The sequence below is a fragment of the Propithecus coquereli genome, unplaced genomic scaffold (assembly GCF_000956105.1).
Source record: "Propithecus coquereli isolate 6110/MARCELLA unplaced genomic scaffold, Pcoq_1.0 Scaffold1, whole genome shotgun sequence".
NCBI lineage: Eukaryota > Metazoa > Chordata > Mammalia > Primates > Indriidae > Propithecus > Propithecus coquereli.
Window position 1 is genome coordinate 1,795,260 of NW_012133857.1, and position 25,825 is coordinate 1,821,084.

Sequence of the window (25,825 nt, forward strand, 5' to 3'; positions counted from 1 at the left end):
AGCCCTCTGTCCAGCAGAGGCCTGGGCCAGGTGTACCACCATTGTGATCATATTTTCAGGCCTTATGGAGACATGGGCATTTCCAGCTGTTACATTAGGCATATTTGCAGCGGTCAGAACATAAAAGTTTCCAGAAACACAGAAGTGAATCAAGTGCTGTGGTCAGATTCGCCAGCTGCCTCAGACTGTTGTTCCCTGACACCAGCTTGCCAACCTCGGTGCATTAAACTTTACAGCAGCAGGCAGGGTGCCCAGCATCTGGGCCTGCATCACCCCAGCCTGATGTCTGCCCGCCTAAAAGTCTCCTGAGACAAATCCGCAGGCTCCTCACTGTCTTCTGTTTTGTTAATTAGCATCCAGTGCATGAGCCCTCCAGCCAGGGTCCGTGCCATGCCATCGTCCATTCCTTCGCTGGGCACAACTCTTGCCTTTCCTATCTCTCAGCCTCTTACCACCCTAGCAGCCACTGCCCTAAAACCAGCAGACTGTCCCACATCCTCAATCGGTTTCCTACTTCCGCACCACCTCCTTTCTTATTGGCAGCCTGGATCTACCTGGGGAAAGCACTTCCGCTGCAACCCTCTTACTGGGGCCGTTTGTTCCTTCTACCTCCACAGGCAGTTCTCCCTGCTAATCTACATTCATTTTGCAGCTAGAGTGCTCTTTGCAAAAGGCAAATCATGTCACTCTGCTGCTCAACACCCGCCACTGGCTTCCCATTCCTCTTAAGGTAAAGCATATGATTCTCAGTGCAGCCTCCGGTGCATCCTGTCTCTCCAGCCTCATTGTGAACACCTTCTGTGGCTTCTTGTTCATTCTGTTTGCTCCAGCCCACTGGCTGATGGCAGCGTCTCACCCTTGCCAAGCTCACTGCTGCCAAAGGCGCTCTGCACATGCTGTTCCCTCTCCTTGGAATGATCTTCCCTCCTCTTTTTGGCTAGTTAACTTCTGCATGTCCTTTAGCTCTCAGCTCAAGCAGTTCCTCAGGGAACTCTTTCCTGACCCCCAGGCCTCTCTAAGAGTCTTTTATAACCATGAATCTCTCCCTTGTGGCATTTTCCACAGTTATAATTTTGCATTTATTTGTCTTCCCTGGCCAGGATTCTATAGAAAGAGGCTGGAAGTTCTGTGAGGACAAAGACTGCCTGTTTCATTCATCAATGAGTCTCCACAGTTGTCTAGCACATAGTAGGCGCTACATACACACTTGGATGGATGAATAAAGGATAGATGGACAGACAGAATGGATGGACAGTTGGACAGACAGATGGGTGGGTGGATGGGTGGATAGATGGCCAGGACTCCCCCAAAATCAATAACATTTACAAATATATTTTTGAAGTAGAAAATAATCACACTTGGAGACTCCAGCTTCAAATCCCATTGTCTCTTTTGTTGCAGACTGAACCATATTCTTGTTTCCTTTGATGTAGTAGCAGAAAGGACGTTGAATGTATTAGTTTGTGCATTCATGAATCTGGTGAATCCCTACTTTGGTTCAGGTGATAGGAATAGGTGCATTCAAGCCCTTGTTCTATAAGAATTCACCATTTACTGGAGTCCACAGACAGGAAGATTCATCATCACCTTAGAGAGAGAGAAGGACCTAGGACAGGGACTATAAAGTATTCAGATGTAGTGTTAAAACCCCACTCTGTGGAGCCATGGGTTCCCTTCAGTTGGTTCAGGAGCTGCTGAGGCCAGGGTGGGGAGGGGCAGGGCGCTGGGCAGGCTGGGCTCTAGCTGCCCACCTTCCTTACAAGCAGAGAAGCCCTGCCTTTTCTGTTTTATACATGGGGATGCTGCAGTAGGTTTTCTCTGCTAAAAGAGATTGTAAATTGTTATGTTCCCAAGAACTCATATTTTCTGCTGAAAATATGAGAATAGGGCAGGCTTCTGGAAGAGTCATTTTAAAAAAATCATTTTTTACTTGGCTTTAAAATACTTTTTTTTTTTTTTTTTTGAGACAGAGTCTCACTGTGTTGCCCAAGCTAGAGTCCCGTGGCATCATCCTAGCTCACAGCAACCTCAAACTCCTGGGCTCAAGCGATCCTTCTGCCTCAGCCTCCCAAGTAGCTGGGACTACAGGCATGTGCCACCATGCCCAGCTAATTTTTTCTATATATATTTTTAGTTGTCCGATTAATTTCTTTGTATTTTTAGTAGAGACGGGGTCTCGCTCTTGCTCAGGCTGGTTTCGAACTCCTGAGCTCAAACAATCCACCCGCCTCGGCCTCCCAGAGAGCTAGGATTACAGGCGTGAGCCACCGCGCCTGGCCTAAAATACTTTTTTTAAAAAAACTTTAAATAGTAAAAAGTAGAAAAGAGAGAGAAATAATTTTAAGAACACCTATTTACTTTTTAAATTTCCTACCATTTTTCTGCAAAGCTGAAGTTTTCTATATAGGGATATTAAATGATATTCTGATTTTTTTTTAACTTTCTTCCCCCATGTTATTACCGTGTTTTCAAAAGTATCTAAAATTTGGAAATCAGGCAAAAAGATGATTACGTGTCCTTTCAATGTCACACTGGAGCATTCCATACCCCCTTTCTACTCAAAGTGCGGTCCAGGGACCAGGAGTGTTGCATCAACGGGAGCATATTTGAAATGTAGACTCTCAGGCCCCGCTCCAGGCTCGCTAATTCAATCTACATTTTACTAATAACAAAGTTCCTCATGTGATTCTTACACACAGTAAAATCTGAGAAGCACCGATCAACCAGGCCTGCCTTATAACTCTGCAGAGCCCAAATTGTGTGAAGTTACATATTAACTTGTAAAAGATTGTTAAGTTATAAATGACTCTTGCCAGTAAAGATAAAGATGATTTTGTGTTTGAAAATATAATCCCAAAGGTTATAGTTTATCACTTTGCAGGATATTAGCCAATTGTGTATTTGATTTAGTAATCTGATTTCGGCATTTTTTTTTTCTGTGACTACACACTTTTTTCAGATCCTTCTTTAAACTAGCTTCACCATCCTCTGAATCCCTCAATAATGAATTAAATAAATCTTTAACACACATTCACTGTATATTTGTATGAGAATCATATGTTTAACTTTTTGAAAATTATGCCCTGACAGCCAGCTTTATTGTCATCATTTCTAATAGCTCTGATATTCCATTTTGTGATCAACCATAATTTGCTTATCTGTTACCCTATTATTAGACTTTTAGGATATTTCTAATTCTGCACCAGTATAAATAATTCTGCAGTGAACATCTTTGAGCATAAAACTTTTACTGTATTTTATATTTCTTCCCTTTGAGTATTCAAGTACAGAATTAATAAGTCACAGGGTCTGAACGTTTTTAAGATGGGCAATAATGGAGCTTGTCAAACGAGCAAGGATGGAAGGTCATTCTGGGTGGCAAATGCAGCCCACAGAGAGGCTGGGGACCCTCATGGGGGAGAGGATGCTGACTGGCTAGACTGTGAATGTGTGTCTGGGGAGGGGCTGGAAAGGCAAGAAGAAGACAGAGTGCAAAGAGCCTGGCATCCTGAATGAGACGCTCAGCATAAAAAGAAGCCATTGATAGTGTAACTTGAGAAGTGACACGATTAGACCTGTGTTTTAGAAAGACAACTCTAACAGCAAGGGGTCCTCTCCAAGCCTCCTGAAATAGTGTTGGTGAGAGGAGACCGAGGCCTGAACTGGGGTAGTAACTGGGGGTAGAAACAGAGGACGAAGAGAAAAGGTGTTTAGAAAAGTGCAGGGGCTTAGCCGCGATCTCCCAGCTCATGAGCGGTGGATTCGAGACTCGATCGTCAGTGTTTCCCGACTCTCCATGTAGTTCCCTCCTTTGGGTTTTGTTTTTTAATCTAAGATGCGACTTCTTAGAACTGGAGGATGCTCATATCATCATCCATGGATGAGTTTATTGGAGTCATGACGTGAGAGATCAGGCTCTGCCAAAGCGTGCAGCACCCGTCCAAGAGGAGGAACAGCATCTCTAAAAATAATAAGAGATGAAGCCCACATTCCAGGGAAGTGACAGGCATTCTTGTGGAATCTGCCAGACTAAACTGCAACAGCTACTCTAACCTTTTCTGTGACCACAAAGCCAGACCTCCAACGTGGCTTTGCCGGGATACAGATTTCAGTGTCTCTGAGAAGCCATCTGGGTTAGCACAGGGGCCGGACTTTACAGCCAAACCCCACTGAGCTCCCAGCCTGGCTCAGCAACTCCTCGTCAGCAAGAAGGTTTAGCAGACCTTTATTACACGATCCCGTACCAGGCACTTTCAGAAAACGGTCACATCTTCCATTTTAGAACCCATTTCACAGAGGAGGAAACTGGGAGTTGTATCTCGGTTGCCTGAGGCGGCAGCAGGACCAGGATTAAAGCTGGCCCACCTCCCACTCCATCTTTCTTCATAGCTCCTCACAGTTCATCTGGACAAGAAACTATGAGAAATTGTGGATGTGGGAGGTGATTTGATCCACAGCTTTTTAGGGGCAAGAACTCAAAGACATGAATCTGCCTGTCTTTAATCACTAATTTGAACCAGATAGAAAATAGTGGATTTAGGATAACAGACCTCAGAGCCTGTTCCTGTGCCACCACCTAACCCAAATGGTCTACCCTCAGGATTGCCTACTGTCTGAAAGTCACACCTTGTAATAGTCCTGAACTGGAAACCACCTCCATGCCCACCAGTGGAAACCTGGATAAATAAACAGTGGCGCATCCACACAGTGGGGTACTATGCAGCAAGGAAAGCGGGCATGCTACAACCTGCAGGAACCTCCCGAACATAATGTCGAGAGAAGATAGCCAGACACAGTAGTAGTTCACCCAGTGTCATTCCATTTATTACGAGGACAAAGTCAGGTGATGCTAATCTAGGCTGTTAGCGGTCAGGGGAGTGGCTACCCTCAGTGGGGGTGTGACTGGGAGGGTGAAGGGAGCTTCTGGGAGCGGTCACATTCAGTTTCTTGATCTGGGTGCTGGCTACACACATGCATTTAGCATTCGGTGTGTGAAAACTTGGTGAGCTGTATACTTAGGATATGTACACTTCTGTCTATGTATATTAGATTTCAATAAATAATTTTTAAAAACTAAAAGGTAGCCAGCCATGCCCAACCTCAAAATAATCTGCCCGCAGCAATGATAATGATGCAAACAGGCACACCCTCCATTTGCCGAGGGTGGGCTCTCTGCCAGGTGCTGTGCTGGGGGCTGTATGCGCATCATCCTCTTTAATTCTCTGGGGAGGTGCTATTCTACTCCTGTTTTACAGGTGAGAAAACTGAGGCACAGAGAGGTAAAGTATCTTGTCCAAGGTCACACAGCTAGAGCGTATGTGCTACAGTGAGGCCTCATTTCTGTTCCCAGAAATGCCTGATGTGTTTTGTAGGCATTTGTCTTTCGTTTGTTCCCACAAAGGAAGGAATGGTTTCTGCTCTGCCTGATTTCCCTTAAGATAATGCTCTGGATTCAGGATCTGCAGGTGTAACCATGGCAGCCTCTCTGTCTCACGGATGACTGTCTACCCCCACCCTGGTGCACACACACACTCTCCTACCCCAGCTGGGGGAATGGGGACAGTGAGATAGAGATGGTTGCATTTTCTTATCACCAGGGAAGAGACAGTAAATAATCCATTTAATTGATGTATAGTATATAAAGAACATCACCATCACTTGGTGGTGACAAGCTTATATTTGAGGGTTTGAAGTTGGCTAAGATCTGAGTACAAATCCTGACTCTACACTTGAGCTGCACAGCCCAGAGAAAATCACTTATCCTCTCTGGACCTCCATGTTCCCCTCTGTAAAATGGGTATTGAAAACCTCATGGAGCGGTTTTATGAATCAGACAAGAGATTGCAAGAAAAGCACAGAACCCGACACAGAGGAGAGTCAATAAATGTTACAATGAGATAGGAGCCAGACCCTCAAAAGGTTAAATAAGTGGTGCTGGGTGGTAACAAGTCAGTATTATGCCCAGTCACTGCTTGGGCTCGAGCAAGGGGCTTCAGTGATCAGCGAGGCTTCCCGGCAGAGGCAGATCATCAGCTGACCTCAGGGATTGAGCTATGTTTTAGACAGGCCTCTCCCAAGGCAAGAATGGACATTCCAAGGAGACGACACAGCTTGAGCAAAGACCTGTGGTTGCACTAGCCTGTCTGTAGCCAAGGGAGACGATGACTTCCCAGAGCTGGGATTCTTGTCTTTTCAGCAGTGGGGAGCTTGAATGGGACAGTGGCATGGTAGGGAGGGTTATTAGGCAGCAGAGGACATAGTAGATGCTTTGAATTCAACAAACCAAACTCCACTGTGACCAGGAGGGCTAAAGCAAAGCTGAAGGGGACGGTCAGTGGTGAGCTGACACATGTTTAATAATCAGTTCTCTGGCAGGAGGGTAGGGGAGCCTGATTTGTTTGCCGATTTCTGTGGTGTAAATACTCGTACCATGGCCCATTTTAAAGTAACATCACCACCTCGCAGGATGCAGAATTGGGGAGAGATGCAGTGGGCTCTCATGAGCTGATAGGAGCCAGCTCCAGCGCACCACTGAGCTCCAGTCAATACTGGGAAAACTTAACTCGCTTCATTGAGACATGGGCTCTGATGGCATATGGCTCCCCTGGGAAACCACAGCGCAGCTTCTGAAATGAGTTCCTTCAGTGTGCCAGGCACTGCCATGAGACCCAAGGCACACTGTGTCCTAGCCCTCGTGGAGTCCACAGTCTGATGGGGAAACTGGTATTAACCAAATAATTCCTCTAAGTTACACATTGAGCTGAACACTTGGAAGGAAGTACTGTCTTACATGGAGAGCCCCATCATGTTCTTTGTTTCAAAACAGAAATAAAAGGTAAACTGTTGTTGTCTGTTCTTAATTAGGAACATAGTGTGTCCTCTAAGTTTTTCATTACATTTTTGTTCATTTCATGATATTTGAATCAGAGTTGTTGTCCTTACAACTTTTTCAAGACCTGGCTTGAATTTCAAGTGGCTTTTCATGTGCTAGTGAAAAATGCATCAGTCTACAATCAGAAAAATGCTCCGCAGAGTACAACACAGTCTGGACATTTGTCTCTAGTTCTCTCGAACGTCAGGCCCAGCCTGGGCTCCATCTCTCTGTGGGTGCTTCCGTTCGGGAAACATTTTCACTTCTGTATTGCCTCCTAGGTGGTCTTCGAGGCCTTGCACAATCTGGAGCCCCGAGGCTACGTCGTGGGGTGGATCATCGCCATAAGTTTGCTGGTGGGAATCCTCATCTTCCTGCTGCTGGCCGTGCTGCTCTGGAAGGTGAGTCACAGGTCCCCACTGAGTCTCCACCCATGGACACCCAGCCCTCCTGCCTCCCCAGGATTAGAGCACTTTGGCAGAGTTTCCTGTTCTCCCTCCTTGGCACAGGTACCGTGGAGGGCAGTGTCCCCTTCAGGCAGAGAATGGAATCTTGGCTTTCCTTGAGGTCATTCATAACTGAGGGTTTGGACCACTTTAGAGGGACAGCAAAAGTCTCAGTCCCCTCTTCTCTTACCTTCCCTAAGAGAGTTACGCCGGTGCTGACATAGGACGGTGGGAACCTAACTCCAAAACAGCAGACCGGGAGTCACAGCTGGGGAGGCATGGTGTACCATTCACTTGAAGAAAGAATAAGAAAGAACTCTAGGGCAAGTCTTTTTTCTTTTCCCCAGTGGAATATGAGAAGGATTTCTGCCCAGAAGGCTCAGTTGGAATCCCAATTAATTTCTCTGGGATTACAACTGAGATGGGCTACAAACCTAGAGCACTGCCTGGGTAGCTTCATCAGTTCTCCCAACCCCACGGTGGTTCATTTATAGATGACCCGAGGTGTAGACCTGCCCTGCCTCCCTCGCCAGGGAACACCTGCTCTTTCATGTCTTGTCTCAAGTGTCACTCTGTCAAGGAGAAAGGGGCATCCTCACCCCCAAGCCTAGGAGGATTTCTTTGCCTTCCACGCTCAGAGATCTAGAGTCCTTTTACTTCAGAAGCCTCCATATTCATCAGTGATGGTATCAGAGTCGTTATCTGATGAAGGCCTGTCTCTTCCACTGGGCAGCGATGTTCCGGTGAATGGGGCCATGTCTGTCCTTGTTCCTACTGTGTCCCCAGCTCCAAAACAGCTGGGGGCCATAGCTGGGACTTCCTGACACCAAAACCCTTGCTTCTTTAATATTCTATGTTTCAGATGCAGGTGGAAACAGCCTCTTAGATTATTATGGATGGATATTTTAAAATCAAGTAATTAATTTCTTTGGGATTACAAAATGTGTATTTATTGTCCAAACGTGATAACATATCAATAAGGAAAAAAGGTTGTAAAACATTTAGGAGTTCACATCCCAAAAGTAGCCATGATAACCACAGCACTGTCTCTTTTTGACCTTTTTCCCTGCATGTATAGATGTAGACCACGCATTCTCATAGGATCAGCTTATTTTTCAATAGTGTATTAGTTAAATTTTCCAGTAATATATGCAATATAGTTTCAGGTGAAGTGCCTCTAAATTTAAAGCAAGGGGTTCAATTATTACTCTGGAAAAAATGTGACAAGTACACCTCAGACTTCCCAGGAAGTCTAGAAATACAGGAAAAATAATGTGTTTGTTGTACTTCTTTCAGATTAACAATTGGATCCATTGCTTTAAATTTAGAGATACTTCACCTAAAAAGTCATGTGAAGGTTGAAGAAAATACATTGAACATATTACTTGAAAATAAGTTTATCTTATGTTCCATGCTTTTCGGACATCCCGTGTAGTGTTTTGCAACCCATTTTCCCCTGAAGACAATACTGTGAACGTCTTTCCATGTTGCTCAAAGCCTGTTTCCAGCCCTGTCTTAAGGCTATGGAGTGTCTGCAGTTTACCCATCCAGTCCCTGATGTTGGAATTTAGGTTGCTCCTGGTGTCACACTTCTTTAACAGTGCCACAGTAAATATCCTTGGAGCCAAATGTTTGCACAAAACCCTCATTATGTCCTTAGGACAAAACCCTAGAAATGGAATTACAGAGCCAAAAGGAATGGGTGTTTTACGCCTTTATTTATTGCAAATTGCCCTGTAGAAAGGTTATACCAATTCACCCTCCCACAAGCAGTGTATCAGAAGCGTCTGTTTTCCTGTATATTTGCCAATAGTGGAAATTACCTTTTTTTTAAAAATCTGCCAATTTCTTGTTTATTTAATCTGCATTGCCAGAAAGATTCTTAATTCTCCCTTTTCTCCAACTCCAACTCCTTCCTGCTGAGACAGCCTCTGGTCTGTGGGTGGAGAACAAAGCCTGCTCAGTGTATGGGTCTGAAAAGACAGGCTTCTCGCTGAGCAGCAAGGGGGTGTGTGTGTGTGTGTGTGTGTACTTCCTTCTGCTTTCTGTGGGCTCTTAAAATGAGAGGAGATGCTGTCCCCCATAGGTGGGTGTGTAGACCAGACAGGGCAGGGAGTGTGTGGCCATGCCCCCGCCCCCATGGCAGGCATGCCCACTCAGGGGTGTCCCGTCTCCTCTGCATACGCCCACCTCCTCCCGCCTGCCATCTGCTTTGCTTCGCTCTTGCAGTGTTTGTTTAAAGAAAGTGTGGTTACAGAAGATGGCTGTCATGGGTGGCCAGACCCCTGAGGTCACCCAGCTGGGTGGGATCTGAAGAGCCAGGATCCAAGAAGGCAGACTTCACCCTCTGCCAGGACGTGGAGGGCGACTGGTCACGGCAGTGAAGGAGCACACCACGTGCCTTAACCCAGACAAGGCCTTGCCTTCACTAACAGGTGGAGGGAAGCTTTGCGGAAGCTGTTCAGCAAGGCCACATGGGTCAGAACGGCTTTGCTAGTCATCCCAGAGCAGTATTTCATTTCCACTCGTGTTTGTTGAACACTTTGTCCCAAGCACTGCACTAGGCTGCAGGATGCGACGATGACTGTGCCCCTTCCCTGCCCGTGCCAGCCTCACCACCCAGCATAGTGGAGGGTGGCGAGTGCCCTGCGGTGACTGCTCTGGAAGCTGAGAAGGCGCCATGAATCCCCCTCCCTCGCCCCCGTGAGGGGAGTGGGGTTAAAAGGCCGCACAGTACAGTGAGCGGATGGGCTGACAGCTGTGCTCTGTAGTCCCGGCTCTCTCACTTGCCAGCTGTGAGGCCTTGGGAGTGTCGCCTGCCCTCTGTGACCCTCAGTTTCCTCCTCTGTGAAGAGGAGACAAGCACATCCAGCAGGGAGAATGCTTAGCACTGTGCTTAGCACGTAGAAACCCCCAGTGGAAGTCAGAGGACGTTTCACAAATGAGGTGTCACTCACGTCTGAGCTCGGGTTGGCTTTGAGTTTTCCGGGCAGGGAAGGGCAGGTGGTTATTCCATCCAGAGGGAAGAGGAGGTGAGAAAATAAGCCGTGTTTGTGTGGAGCAGCCTGTGAGGTGTGTCACAGGAGGGCAGTCGGTGACCCGCAATGAGACCAGCTACCGCCATTGCGAAGGCCTCACTGACCAGGACAAAGGGAGAGTGTGGGAGGCCTGTAAGCGGAGCTGCGGCCTGGCCAGATCTGTGTCAGGAGAGCGATCTGGGGACAGAGTGGGGGTGAGGGCCGTGTCCATGGGTGAAGAGGAGGAGACCGAGCTAGAACAGGCGGATTTGGTGACGAGTTAGACTTGAGAGGTCGGGGAGATAAAAAGCGTAGCTGTCTGTCCCTGTTACTGTTCAGACAAAGGATGGTTGCCCTTACCCAGGGTGGGGAAGGCAGGATTCGAAGTCGTTTTTCCTTCTAGAGTAGCTCTTGACGTGGCTACCTGTGACTGCTTGCCCCTGCCTTGAGCTCATGAGCCAAAGGTAGTTATTCCCAAAAATGTGTTGCATAACATGAACTGCACCATAGCGCTGCAAGCTGAGCAAGGCCGCTGGCTGCGCCGATGCATCCATAGTACCACACAGGCCTGCGATGTCTGCAAGGTGGCCAGCACCTTCATTCGGCACATGGCATCGCGTCCCTACTAGGTGGCAGGCCCTGGGCAAAGGTTCAGAGATAAAAACAACAGAGGTAAAACAGAGCCCTCACTCAGTCTCGAAGACCTCTGGGAAAAGCGGTTAGGTGAGCAGAGAGCGTAGCTGAGCAGGAGTTGGCCTGTGCCACCAGCCCCTGGCCTCCCTATTCATGCAGTGTGCTGCTATTAACCACTTCTCTAACACAGAAAGCCCTTATAGGGTCAGCAAATGCCTTTCCCAGAGCTGAGCTGCAGCCTGCCAGCCTCCCCATCTGCCTCTGACTCCGTGTAGCTCCTGGGGCCTTCCAGAAGGCCCCTCTGCTGGCATCCCAGGCATTCTCTCATGCTTGGCGGCAGCAGGCCCTGGCTCCGACACAAAATCCACAACGAGGGCCCAAAGCTAACCAGACCCTTCTTCAAATTCTGAAATAGATCCTAATCAGCTCTCCCAAAGCCGAGATGTTAGCAGACGCTGGGAGCCATAATTTAAACTTTATGTGCGAGGATTACAGTAGCCTGCCAAACCACCATGCAGGAAGAAAACTTTGAAATATGAAACTCTTTTAAAGGAGGAAGAATCCAAATGAGTCCCTCTCCTTCCCTTCAGCTCCTGACTGGGCTGGAAGATGCCTGGGCCTGGCGCCTCTTCAAGACAATCATACAGGCCTGTTTATGAGGAGAAAGTTTAATTGTTCAGAGGTGCAGGAGGGATAACAACTTTGTATGTGACTTGCACCTTCAAGAAATACCTTCAGCTCATTGAGCCAGCCTGGCTTGCATGGAAAGACAGCAGAGATGCCTAGGTGTTTTTCCTTTGGAAGAAAGACACCCCCCTGCCCTCATTTAGGGCTCCAAGCTCCTCCCTCCCCCAACCTCTCTCATGCCCTCCTCCTGTCCCCCCTCCTGTCTGTCTGTTTGCCGTTCGCCAAAACACACAGGCCAGTGACAGGGAAGGCTCCGCATCCTCCTCCACTGCTTTCAGCCAAGGACCCTCCACTTCCTCTCCTCTCTATCCTTTTGCAAGCCGAGATGGCTTGGAGCAAAGGGAAGTGCCACCGCTTTGCCAGCCCTGTGGCGAAGGCCTGGACCTGACTGCCCCAGTGGCGAAGAGGAGGGCTGCAGCATGTGTTCGCCGCCTCTCGGGAAAGGGCTGCCTCAAACTCTGTCAGCTGGGGCTGTTCCAAGAGCCTGCTGCTTTCGGGCTGGCTTTGGGTTCATGGTTTTTATTTGAGAGCATTACTTCTGACCTCAAGCAGAAACGCTTAGAAAAATAAATCTGTGAAATGGCTCAGAGAATGTGTAAGGTTTGGCAGCCCCTCCGGAGGTCACTGGGTGATCACCTTCCCTCCAAACTGGGCTGTGAGAACTTGTCCCTGCTTCTCCAAAGAAAACGAAAATGCACAGACACACGTGCACACACACACACACACACCACCCCCCAACACTGCCTCAATTAAAACCGTGTGCCAGAGACATTCGGGGGGGGCTTGTTTATGTTTGCAAGTAAATATTGGGCTGATGTTGCACTGTCGACATCTCGAGACAGAGACATGCTATGTAAATAGTCGAGTAACTGAAGAGACCCATAAACACGAGGCCCTGAGTTAGTCCAAAGAAGGAGCGTGTCCAAGGGCCTTAGAATCGCTGCCCAGGAAGCAACACAATGGTGGGGGAGTTAGAGTGAGCCCCCAAGATACCACACGCCATGGAGTTGTCCGCCAGTCCCTCTCACCCCAACACGGGCTGGACAGGATGAGGCTGGTGCTGCAGGGCTGGGTACCCCAGAACTCGGGCAGGCCTGGTCCCTGAGGCCCCAGGCCTCGCGCAGCACTCGCCTAATTAGGGCTAATTGGGGGAACTGCTCTTTCCCTAGGAGTTTTCTGGCAGTTTTTTCAGACAGGGTTATATCATAGTATTGTGTAAGTCTGTCGAGAGGGTTCAGGGAGCTGCTCTTTGGGACTGCAGGCCCCATCAAGACCAGTGAAGACACAAAACCAGAGAGCACACTGCTCCCTTGGCCTCCGGCCGAGCAAAGCATGGCTTGAGTCTCCTCTAGGATTTCTGTGCATGTTTCCTCTGCTACAGACAGAACAGTTAACACAGCCCCTTGCCCCTCAAGTGGCAAAGCAAGCCCTGGAAAGTTCCAGAAAAAGTGCAGGAAAACATTGACTCCATTGGATTGGAAGTGAGCCTGGGACAGCTGAGGGTCCAGCTTAGCTCATCATTTCCCAGCACCTTCAGGGTGGGCTCAACTGGCAGCAAAAGAGGGATTTGCCCAGCACATCCCGGTTTTCCCCGAGGTACCCATGAGCACTAACAGGAGCCGGCGTGTGTCTGAGGGAGGCCTGCTTAACTTTGGGGTGTGCTAACTGCCCAAGTGGAGGGGGGACCTAGGTCCCGATGGAGTAGGTAGAACTGGCTGTGAAGTGACATATGTGGCAGAGTGCGGGGCCTCATGGGTCTCCTCTGGCACGTGTGCTAAGATGCTACAGATGCTCCTCGACCTACAATATCGTAAGTTGAAAATGCATTTAATACTCTGATAAACCCATCATGAAGTCAAAAATCCTAAGTCAAACCATCATTAAGTCAGGCACCGTCTGTACTTGTTAGATGATCAAATTCAGAGTCATTGTCTTCAGTGTAATGTTACTCAGGGATATGGGAAAACCTGGCTGAATTTAGTTTTTCACTTCCTCGTTCCTAATGGACATTCTATTAAAAAATGTTAGCAAGGAAGATCTGTTCTTCGTTTGTTGATCTGTAGTTATCGACACCTACTGAGAACAATATTATGCCTACAGGGGGCTTAGAGGACAACATGCTCTTTCCATTTCCTGCAGAGATTACTGTAGGTGACTTGTTCTTGAGGGTTGTTTGTTTTGACTTTTTAAAAAAAGGATTGATATTTTTTCCATTCCTGATGAGATTGTCAGACAGTCACTACGTTACAGGAGTTAAGAGTCCTAGACTTACACGTGAAGGCCCTAACTCTGACGCTTATGAGACGTCTGACAGAGAGCTACTTGTTCCACTCCTCCAAGGCTTGCCTCCTTCCCACACTGGTAAAATTCATGTTGAAATCCTGTAATCCGAAAGACTGTAAAAGTTTAAAAAGTGAACATAACTGCATGTGTTTTATGAATTCAAAGACCTCATAATCATTTAAAAATTATTAAACTATGTTTTACTTGTTTCTCTCAAAAATTGATAAAAATTTTGAAAATCGAATTTTCAAAAAATTTTCCAAAAATCTTTGAGAAAAATCGACACCGGACAAGGGCTCAGTGCCTTGTTCCCTGAATCCTGCATACACAGCTATGAGGCCCACAGTCTATGGCCTTGAATTCACTTTGGGGACAACAGGAAAAGCTGTCATCATGTTTCAGGGCTGGAAGAGGTCTGAGAACGCCGTTGATCTCTCGGGCAGAGACAGAGACACTGGGGCTCAGAGCCAGAAAATGACCTTCCTCATGGCCCAGAGGGTAGTAGTCGGAGCATGAGTAGTAATCAGGATTCTGGGCTCCTTACACCACATCTCTTCCACAGACCTCTTCTGAGCAGACCCTTGTGGCACTGGACAAGCCTGTGTGACAGTTGTTTGCAGGGGGACCAGTGCTCTCTGTCAATGGGCTCCGTACCGAAAGCCAAAACTAGGCTCTAAGCAAAAGCACAAGGGAGACATCCTCCTTTTCTGAAATATAAGTAGTTTGATCATATAAGAAACAATATTAGTTTGATAGGGTCACCATTAGACCAAATGGCACCTTGTAAAGACTAGTAAAACAGCACCCCTTCCTCAAAACCCTTTACTTCTGTCAGAAAATTCAGAAAATCTCTCCGAAAATTCAGAAAAATCTACTGATTTTATTAGAATGAGACACTCTACTGCCATCTGTTGGAAAAGAGTTGTAATCAATTTACGTATCTATGGTATCTGTGATGTGAGTGGCACACCCCTACCCTCTTACATGCAGTGCACAGCCTGCACTACTGTACCCACCACTTCCTAGCCATGAAAGTGCATTACGTTTTAAGAATCATTCTTTGGGCTCCAAATAAGTAAGAAAGACATCAGTGGCAGCTCTAACCTCTCATCCAAGAGATTACACACCCAGCTTGTGTTGGGAACAGGAATCAAGACTGTAGCACTGGGGTGGGGCATACAGTTTGCAACACTGTTTCTGAGAGCAGCTCTACAGGTACCGCCAGCTGGGGGTCAGGGCGAGGTGGGAGGGTGATTTTCAGACCTAATGCTGACCCCACTCCACTAAAAGAGCTCACCCCAGATGTCTGCAAGAGACCATGGTGCCTTCACTTTACTGATAACATGAAAAGCCTGGTTCAGCAAGACAAGGCACACTGATGTCCCTTATGTCTAGAACCCTGTCAGCTGCCCCTCTGATTCATGCAGGAAGTGAGCAAAAACAATCAAGTTCTGTACCAGGCAACTTACGCTGCATAACAAACCACCCCAAAGTTTAGTAGCTTAAAAACAACATCCAGCTGTGTAGGTCACAATTCTGTGGGTTGGTGATTTGGACCGAGCTCAACTGGGCAGTTCTTTGGTCTCAGCCAGATTCACACATGCACCTGCAAGCAGTTAGGGGTTCACTGGTCTGGGAGGGACTCAGCCGGTGGCTTCTCATCTTCCAGCAGGCTAGACTAGCCTGTTTGCCTGCAGGCAGGGCAGAGTTCTGAGAAAGTAACTGGAAGTGTACAAGGCCCCTTGGGGCCTAAGTGTGGAACAGACAGCATCACCTCCCTATTATCCAGTTGTCGAAACAAGTCTCAGCAGAGATTCAAGGCTGGGAAAACAGACTCCACTTGATGATGGGACTAGCTACAGAGTTACGTGGACATGGCGGGAAGGAAGGGTTGTGGACATTTCTGCACTTCGTCACTGGTACCAAGTCTGGGTGAGACAGGAACTGCTGGGGATAAAAAGCACAAATCCTGCCTCTAGGAGTCCTAAGACATGCAGAAGATCCTAAGGAAGCAGACTGATAAAATTCTACTTGATTGGTGCCACAGTAGGGATATGTTACATCTCTGGAATTAAAACTGGGTAGCCTGGGATTTTGGGAACATTACACCATCAGCAGCCAAAGCTGTTGCTAAAGAAGAATCTTATTCCCTGTCATGTCCAGCCACAGTTTCATGATTATGTTCTCCTCAACACAGGAGATGCATGTGACCAGCCACATTTTATCTCTAAAGAATGACATTTCAAGCAGTAGCTTCTTAGACATTTCCATTAAGTCTTGATCTGATTCTCTGGGCTGCTGTGGGGGTGACAACAGTGACTCTTCCTAATTATCCAGAACATTCAGGCCAAGCCCCCTTTTCACGTCCCTTGCAGAGGGGAGAAGTGATAGAGGTTTGAGGAGAGAAAAGTGTATGTGTGGAGGTGTCAGAACATGGGGTTCTGATGAATGTGGCCCTGGGAAGAAACCTCTAAGGCGGAAGACACCAGGAACTCAATGTCTGCTTACAAAACTGGCCTTGAGGATTGAAGCTCAGAACACAAGACTTGCCAGTTGTTCTAAGAAAGCTGTTCCTTCCCAGTTGTTCAAACTGGACCACCTTGTTGACTCCACTCAAAGCGAATGCTTAGGGTGTCCTTGGCAATGTGAGTGGAGCTACCTCGGAGCTCTCTTGACAGTTCTCATCTCTGGCTAGGCCAGTGGCCCATACTGGATAGGAAGTGGGTAGGAAGATGGTGCAGTAAGACAATTCCTGATCTCCACCTGCTTTCCCCTCTGTGAGGGAGCTCATGGCCATCGGGGTGACTGTGGTGCCTCCCTGGATACTTGGCTCACAGTGAAGAAGTCCAAGGACAAATACACAGACAGCAAGACATTGGATGTGCCCACGAGAGCTGGGTTTCATGATTTGTGGGCATGCCTTATATGTGCTCTCACTGTTGGCAACAGACTGCAGAGATTACTAGTCTTAAGGGTTTTCAGATACGACTCTGGGAATTACAAGCTAATGATAATGCAGTTCCATGCACCTGCAGTGCAGCGGGCTTGCCAGCAGCAGATCCAGTGTATGTCTGTTTGAATTCCCATATTCAAGGAGGTTGAAACTAGGATTTAGGTGTAAGTAGTTTATTTAGGAGATAATCTCAGGAAACAATGTTGGAGGGCAGGGAAGTAAGACAGGGAAGGGAAGGAAGCCAATGAAGGATGTGTTGTCAGTCTGGTTACCTCTGCCGGCAAGTTCCACCGGGAAGCTCTGGTAGAACACACACCTCGGGGTTGTCCCCTCCAAGGAGAGAGGGAGCTGGGGTGTTCCTACACCCACTACGGTCCGTCATGCTTAAGGCCAGCTGCAGGGAGGGATGTCTGACCTCAGAAACAGACCGCTAATGCTGGTGAGCAAAGGATGAGAGATGCCAGCTCTCCCTGAGCCGGGGAGAAAAGGTAAGCTTTGGGCAACAAAAAGTTGCTTCTATGTTTGCTGGTAGTGCCTGTGATGACTGTGGAAGAAAAACTAGAAGATCATCTTAGCATATGTGACAAGTCATAAAACCAAACTCAGTGTCAGAGGGAGGGTCTTTTCAGAACTAAGGTAAAGGAAACTGCCATCCTGGATGAGGTTGAAACCCCAATTCCTGATGAGTACATGCTGCTCACTGTGGTGCACCCAGCATGGATTCCAAGGTTCGAGAGAAAGATCTAGATGACAGCAAGGTAGAACATGGACCTGCAGATGCTTAAAAAGGCTTACCATGTGAGAACAATATTTATCAAATTATTCCACAGATGGCTAATATCTGTCAGGATGGTAATAGTTTTATCAAAAGCCAAATAAGCATGGGAAATGTCAGGTCCCCGGGTTTCTTCCCCACCAGAGTTATTAGATCCTTTACTGTTCTGCTGTATGTTACAAATCTCTAAAAGAAAGAACAAAAGAATGAAGCATTTCCCACACTTATTTGGCCATGGAACCTTTTTTCACTCCCAAACACCTCTCATTAACTAGTGTTCCCCAGCACGCAGTTTGGGAAACACTACACCAGAAGCATTTCACAAGGAACAAACAACTTACTGTTAAGCTAGCCCGCAGAAAGTGCATGCATTTTGTGCCTTGCAGCCCCTCGGAGCCCTACTCACAGCCAGGCTATCTTGGAAGCCCCGTGGAGGATTCGCTCGCATTCCTAACCCAGCCTGTCCTCTTTCTGCCTTTCAGATGGGATTCTTTCGCCGAAGGTACAAAGAAATTATTGAAGCTGAAAAGAACCGGAAAGAGAGCGAAGACAGTTGGGACTTGGTCCAGAAAAACCAGTGAGCTGCCACACCGGTCATGTGACCCGATCACTAGCCTGTCATCCTTGATCTTTGTATCTTCCATATTTGGAAGAAAAAAAATCTTCTCCAGATTTTTCGGAGGCCCCACTGATGCTGTTCTCTTCCTCATTCTGTCGAGCCCAGGTGCCAGCCTGCGGCAGCCACTGCGGCCAGGTCACACGACCAGAGCCACCACCACTTTCTTTTAAAGATGAACTCTGAACTCTGGAAAGCAAGCTAGAGAGCCGAGCAATATTTATGGATGCAACGTGCATGGTCAACCCTCAGGGGAAAACTGTTACCTAAAAGTATTTTTATAAATATAAGCCTTTTATACTGATTATGTCTTTATATTTGTATCAATGTTTTATTATTTCTATTAAATAGTTATATAATTCATTCAAGCACTGACATCTGGCTGAAAATCTTGGAAGTACATATACATGAATTTACAAATTTTAAAGGATAAAAATCTTATTGTATTTTGGAACTTGCTGTTAAAAAGACTTGCGGATAAAATAAGCTGAAGAAACCTCATGTAATGAATCCACCAAGCTGGCAGTGGTGCATATAAACTGTGGATGTGGCAGGACCCCTAAGACATTTCACGTCTTTATTGCCTGGAGTCAAGTTTGGAGTCATGCACTAAAGTGTGCTAAAGCACTGTAAGTGTTTTTTCATATGGACCTTTCATTGGAAGATTCCCAACACGAACTTGGATGGAATGCTAGCAGCAAGTCTGCTCTGCGTCACCTTTATACAGCAGACACCTCACCTCTCCCTGCCTGGGTTGATGGATGAAAGCTTGGAGCACCACCAGTGGGTCATCTGCTAAACCTCAGAATGGCGTCTCATCCTGGATGTCATGCATCAGAGTTCACACACCACGAGGACTAAATCCGTGCCCCTCAGGCAAAGACTTGGGTGTGTATGCTGGGAGGCATTGCATTTTCACGGTGATTTTATTTCACAGGTCTCCATTTTCCTTCCCACTCTGCTGTCCCAGCTAGTGGTAATTGCAGATTCCTTCCCAGAGATGACCATTCAACTTTTTTTTAAAAAAGTGTTTTAGGTGGGGTTCCCAAGAAGCAGACCCTGAAAGAAGGATTTGTGTGCAAGTAACTTACTAAGGAAGTGCCCCTGGGGGATACCAGTAAAGGACCCTGGAAGCACGATGGGGGAGGGGAGGAAGCCAGGCAAAGGTGCCATGTCAGGGAAAGTTCCATGGAGCAGCTTCAGCCTGATCAGGGGAGCTCTGGAGGGTAAGTTGGGCCTCAGAGTAATCCCAACCTGAGGCAAGGGAGCCGGGCTTTCTTGTTCCTGCACCCAGGGGAGATGTAAACATTCTGCTCTCAGTTCCTGCCGGCAGAATGGCCCCAGGAGCTCAGAGATGGTCCTCTAAAGAAAAGCCACAGGTGCACCCCCAACCTGGGAGACATACAGAAATGATGTAAACAGATCTGAGCAGAGCACTGATGTCCTCCCACGCCCTGCACGTGTGAATGCGGAGTTGCAGCCTTCCATACCCCAGCTCTCTGTTTGACAGTAGACATGTTATCAGATGCACTGTGCTGCCCCGTTTTGAGTGTGGTGTGATTTTCTAAAAGGGCAGTGAGATGATGGATGTAGCATGCTCAGCACTGCACCCAGCCCATAGTGATCACTCAGTAACTGTTCGCAGCCATGGCTGCTGTTGCCACTGCTGGGTAACCATCTAATAAGCAGAAAACACAGGGCTGAGAGCAGCGTCTAATGAAGAGTCTGAACGGCTTGTTACGTGCAGCCTGCCAAAGCCGAGCTACACACAGATGGCATCTAGTGGGAATAAAACACTACATAAGACCAAGGATCTTTCTTATGTTTACTGAAAGCTAACATGTTGACAGTCTGTGAACATTGTTAAAGGACACAGAACTCAACTTTAGGGGAGACAGGTTTTCCATACACATACTTGGCTAATACAAACATATCTAAAATTTTGGCAGAATTATGAGGGTGCTGGGCAGGTGCAAACCTGGCATGGAGTGTGTGTATGTGTGTTTTTGGGTTTCTTATTACTATGCAGTTGATCCTGCTGCAGAAAGATAGTAAGTTAGGCTTCCTTCCTGGTGAACGTGGGAATAGACAACAAAGTCAGGGGGCCAGTGGCATGAACTAAGCTGGTCCTAGAAGTCGGGGACGTTGCTTCTCACTGTGAATGGAGGCACAGCAGGAGCTACAGGGCCAGATCAGGCAAAGAAACCAGCTCTCACTCTGAGTCTGTTTATGAGGTTTATCAAAAGCAATAAGAAAAGCAGTCTTGGGTGGGTTTTAGTCACTCATTTAACAGCTGTTTATGGGGTGCCTGCTGTGTGTCAGGCAGTGTGCTAGGTGCTAGAGGTTCTCTGGAGAATACCACAGGCACATTTTGCCTTAGGGTGGCAAAGCCTCTTGCAATGGCATGTACAATGTGGATTTTTAAAAATGGGACCCCATTTGCCACTTTCCTTTGATGGACTCTTGTTAATCGTGTCATGTTTTCTTTTAATATATTATTTAGGATTCTTAGGTGGTAGATCCCGGAGCCGCTCCATCAGCAGCTCTGGCCTAACGTATTTATAGCCACTAACCTGCCTCCTGCAAGGAGTACAGGTGCCTCTTGTGACAGTGTAGAAGGGTGACTCACAGGCCCACAGTTCTGCCAGCCAGAGGGCAAAGCCCCATTTCAGAGAGGGTGGACTCCTGTGGGCTGTCTCAGAATCGGGATCCATTTGACTCTGCATGGGAAACCCACACGAGTGGTTGTGCATCCAGGTCACAAAGACTTCATGAGGCAGTTTTTAAGGAAACCGTACTTGGCAACACCAGCAGCAAATGCTGGCGGCCAGCCCAGGAACCTGTCTGGGTAAGGACGGTGCTCTGCTCGTCCGATCCTGCTGAGTCACAGGCAGGGCTCCAAGGACCGTGGAGTTAACCATTTAGCACAATGATAAAGAAAGAAGCCAAGAATATTGTTAGAGCTCTTTCAACCTGGGCAGTTCACCTGCACCATCCCAGTTGAGAAGCCCTCAGTACGCTCTCAGGGAAGCAGGCAGGTGGGTTGGCATGTCTGTGTTCCCTCCCCAGGACAGTCTTTCAAGATTGCACAGTGAGTTCTACTTTCTACCCTCCCCGCTTCTCTGGGTCTGCTGCGGAATCCTGTAAGATGTTCTCTCGGGCAGCATTATTTCAGTTTGCTTCAGCTTTTAGTTACATATTTATATGGTTTTAACCAACTGTCAGAGGATTGGGAAACTTTTTAAATAGGAAAAAGGACCTTTGTAAAAATTGAGTAAAATAATACCCCTTTTTCAAAGGAGATTTGCTTATGCTCAATTTACATAGGACTCGAGAGAATTTTGAACATCCCTGAAGTTCTGGACCTGTCACAAAGAAGAGGCCAGAGGTTTAGATACAAGGGGACACCAGCAGGAGGGGGCAGGGGCCGCCAGCTCGATGGGGACTGACAAGCACCCATCCCCTGGCAGGTCTTCAGGAATCCTCAGTCAGCACCACCAGTACTCAGAGATTTGGTAAACTTTGTAGAAAGCCCAGTAGACAGTCCTCCTTCACCAAATCGTGTATAGCCTACAGTCCTTGAGTCAAAGGCAAGGAGGTTAAAAACAAAAACCCAGTATCACTCCCGGGAACACCTCGGACCTGTTTTTCATGTGGAAGTGTAGCAGATCCTCCAAACGCCCCATGTGCTGTATGCTACGTGTTGAACCCCAGCATGGAGATTTTTTGAAAGGTTATTTACAACTTTTATTTTTGGGTAAGGCATTATGGCCAGGTGAATGCAGTTATGCCTGGGTTACACATGAAATGTACACCTGGTGAAATGTATGCTTGGTTCAGATTTCTTTGAAGTTTAGAGGTGCTGCAAAGAATTGTCATTGTGGCCTTCAGCAGACAAAAGGCAGAAAGTGAGTGTCTTTTCAGAAATGCTTCAAGTATGCACAGTTTTAGTTGATGTTTTGTTTTGATATATAGAGTAATAATATACACAGTGGAGAATATTTTATGAAACAAAGAATGGCCGAAGGGAGGATACAGAGCCAGTAGGGCCAAAATGAACCTTCTAGAATGTCTTCTGATTTTTCAGCACATGGGAAGGATAATGAACAAATTTCCCAACATGGTGCAATGCTTTATAGCACAATGATCTAGATTTCAGACTTTAAAGTTTTTTTTTTTTTAATTCTAATGTGCACGATGTGATGGACAGAGTGAGCTTAAAAGCTTTAAGAGTGATTAATTGCATGGCAGGCACCCACGCTATCTGCACTTCTAGAACATTACTGATGCATCCATGTACATTTCCATTGAGGAATTTGGGGGGGAGGGGGTGTTCCACCTCATGATGTCACATGTATTGAAGTCTATGCAGTCACTTCTATTCACTTGCACTGTTTGGGAAATGCCAGGTTTACAAAGATACATGTTTGGAATAAAAAAATGTCTGCAAATGATTCAGAAGTTCGGTCTGTAGTTTCTTTGTTAATAACAACTTTTTAAGTCTTTGAAAATTGGGTTTTAGTATAATACAACATGCATATTAAGGAGCATGTCAAGGTCCATCTCACTGCACATGAACAGCCCACCTGATGCAGGGGAACTGCCCCCAACCCTTGGTTCCATACCGGTGGCCACCCTCCTCTTCGTGCATTACCCGCCTGCCCAGGGCTATACCTGGGATCTTGATCTTGAGATAAACATGCCCAAATTAAATGGGGTGGATTCCTCGTTGTTAGTAGATGCCTTCCACATGTGTCCACCAGTCACTAAGCATTTTTTCAGAAGTTTTTTGGTAGCATTCTTACACATTTACAAATATTGTATTCTCTTAGATTTTTACTCTCCTTCGTCTGTCTAGTTATGTCCTTGGTCTTATCCCAAATGTTGCTCATTTGTGTTTTTCTTTTTTTCTCTAGATGAAATCAACAAAGTTCTACTTATTTTATTGGTGTTTTTCAAGAATAAGCCTTTGGCTGTACCGATCAAGTCTGCTGATTTTTGCTTTGTATTTCATTAATTATTGCCTTTATATTTATTAAAACTTCATATTCTGCCTTTATGGTTAAAAGTCATACACACACACAACACACACTGTAGAAGAGGTATGAAAACACCAAGGGGTTAAGACTGGTTATCTTTAGGGAGGTCGGATTGTCTGTGGTTTTGCTTTGTTTTATGTGTTGTTTTGTTTTTACCTGTCTGAATATTAGTTTTCTACAGTGAGCATGTATTTCTTTTGTAATGATGAAACATGCAGATTATTTTTAAATATTTAATAAAATTACATCTGGAAGACTGTGAATTGCTAAGCCAAAAGAGATCTCAAATTGTAGGTCTGGAAAGGAAGACTTCTTTCAGCAAAGAGCGTTGATGAGCCTGATGCTTGTGACAATGGTCCAGTGAGTAATTTCAAGCATTTTAATTCTGGAGGCTTCCTGGCTTAACAAACCTGCCACCGTCACTAATGCTAATTAAATACACTTCTCTAAGGTTGCCTAACCTGTTTTCCTAAGCCAGGAAAGGGCCTTGACAAACTCAACGGGATCAAAAGATACAAAATTAAGTGGAAGAAAAATCACTAATTAGTAAAGTCTGCTTCCTGTTCAGTCAGGAGTTTTCCAGCCCACTAAATCACCTCTCATCCTTAAAGTCTGTCTAGTCATCAGGTTACTGTGGTTAGTAATAGAATTAATGGAAGTGCTTACTTAGAGCTCTGTCTGCACTATCAGACCGATTGGCAGCTATCCGTCAGCAAAGCCACCTGTCCCTAAGATCATGTCCATTCATTCTATGTACACATCCAACTAAAGTGTGTATAGCAAGATATCGCCAGCTCTGTGCTGAAATCTGAGGCTGTGCCCTCAGGGCCTGCTGCCGAACCTCTGCTTTGTTTCAAAGTCCACTCCAAATTATTTTATACTTTATTTGATATGGTTCTTCAATATTTTTTTAAAATCCTAAGAATTAAATCTCAATAAAGGTATGACTACTACTCTTTTTTTTTTTTAACCCAAATTGGTTTCTTCTAAGAGATGGTAGATTAGGAAGAAATGAAATTATCTCCAATTCCATATTTATTCAGAACTTAGCAGTTAGGAGAATATTTGGCCTCATATAATAGGAAACTCCAAAATAATAATGATTTAAATATGATAGAAGTGTGTTCCTCTCGCACATAAAAGAAGGCCAGATGTGGGTCCTTAAGGTCTGGTATAGCAGCTTCATGGATCATCAGGATCCCAGCTCCTATTTTTCTCAGTATGTGGCTTCCATCCTCAAGATTGCCTCATGGTCCCAGATGGCACCAGGGCACCAGCCATCAAGTCCTCATTCCAAGCCAACAGTAGAGGAGGACAAAATGGCACATGCCCCCTCCCTTTTAACTAACCTTCCCGGAAGTCCTATTCAACACTGGCCAGAAATTAATAATATAGATGTACCTGTCCACTAGGAGTGTATTATTAAGGAATTAAGAGGAGAATACATGTTGGAGACAACTCACAGTTGCTACACCCACCATGTGTAACATTCAGAATCTATAGCTGTCTTAAGCCCTAACATGTACCCTTCAAATCCTTAAGTCTCACTGGATTTAAGCAAGAGGCAAAGGTTTATTTGAGGTGGAGTGGTGGGGAGGGGGTGTGGGGAGAGGGATGGGAAATCTCAGGTGCATGGAGTTGGTTAATCACATTCATGTCCAAAGTCCTCTCTTGTTTTATTTTTCTCCCCTATGACCCCATCCCCACTCACATTCCTCTCCCTCCCAGAGGCACCAAGTCTAATTGAATACATGTCCTTAAAAATGGATGTACACCATGTTATTGTTTATTTCACTTAAACAGTACTGAGCCTGAGAGTTCATCCTGTTTTATTATTTCAAGTTGCATTTATGTTGCTGTGCTTACATCCAGTTCATTGTTTCTAGCTGCAGCATTGAATTCTACGTTATGTTTCCATTGCATTTTTCCTCTCCAGCCCTGCTGAAGACTTCACTGCTTCCACCTGCCCGCTGCAGTGAACACTCCAGTGGCCCCTTATAGGCCCAAGCTAGAATCTCTTGGTACACATTACATATATGACATCCTAAGGTGGCTACATTCTCATTTCGCTGCCAGGTTCTAAGGAACAGTGGACACTCCCAGCAGCAGAGCATATTCCCACATCCTTGCCTAACATGGAATTAGCTGACCTAAAAGTTTAGAATTAATTTTTATCTTTTCCAGATGAAATTGAACATTCTATCACTATGCAGTGACCCTTTTTTATCTGTAGTAATACTTTCTTGTCTTAAAGTCTATTTCGATTAGTATTTGTACAACATATCTTTTTCCATGCTCTTACTTATAAATCTGTCTATATCCTAATGCTTTCGACATGTCACATGTAAACAACAGACAGCTGGATTTTTAAAATCCATTCTAACAATCCTTGTCATTTTACTGGAACAGTTAGTTTATTGTAATTACTGAAATAATTTGATTTGTTTCCATGATCTTATTTTGTGTTTTCTTTTGTTCATTTTTTGTTTCTTTTCTTGATTTTCA

At 46.1% G+C, this 25,825-nt stretch overlaps 1 protein-coding gene across 2 annotated transcripts in view; it reads left to right on the forward strand.

The window, feature by feature from the left end:
• Positions 1–22,732, forward strand: part of ITGA9 (integrin, alpha 9) — a 333,283-nt gene extending 310,551 nt beyond the window's left edge. Inside the window, exons 27-28 of one of the 2 annotated variants that reach the window (XM_012665738.1) lie at positions 7,153–7,272; positions 18,148–22,732. In XM_012665738.1, coding sequence (XP_012521192.1) covers positions 7,153–7,272; positions 18,148–18,246 — 219 coding nt within the window. In that variant the 3' untranslated portion in view covers positions 18,247–22,732. Of the gene's footprint in view, positions 1–7,152; positions 7,273–11,557; positions 13,635–18,147 lie in introns of those variants that run through there. The other variant, XM_012665747.1, reaches the window with a different exon arrangement.
• The last annotated feature ends 3,093 nt before the right edge of the window (positions 22,733–25,825 follow it).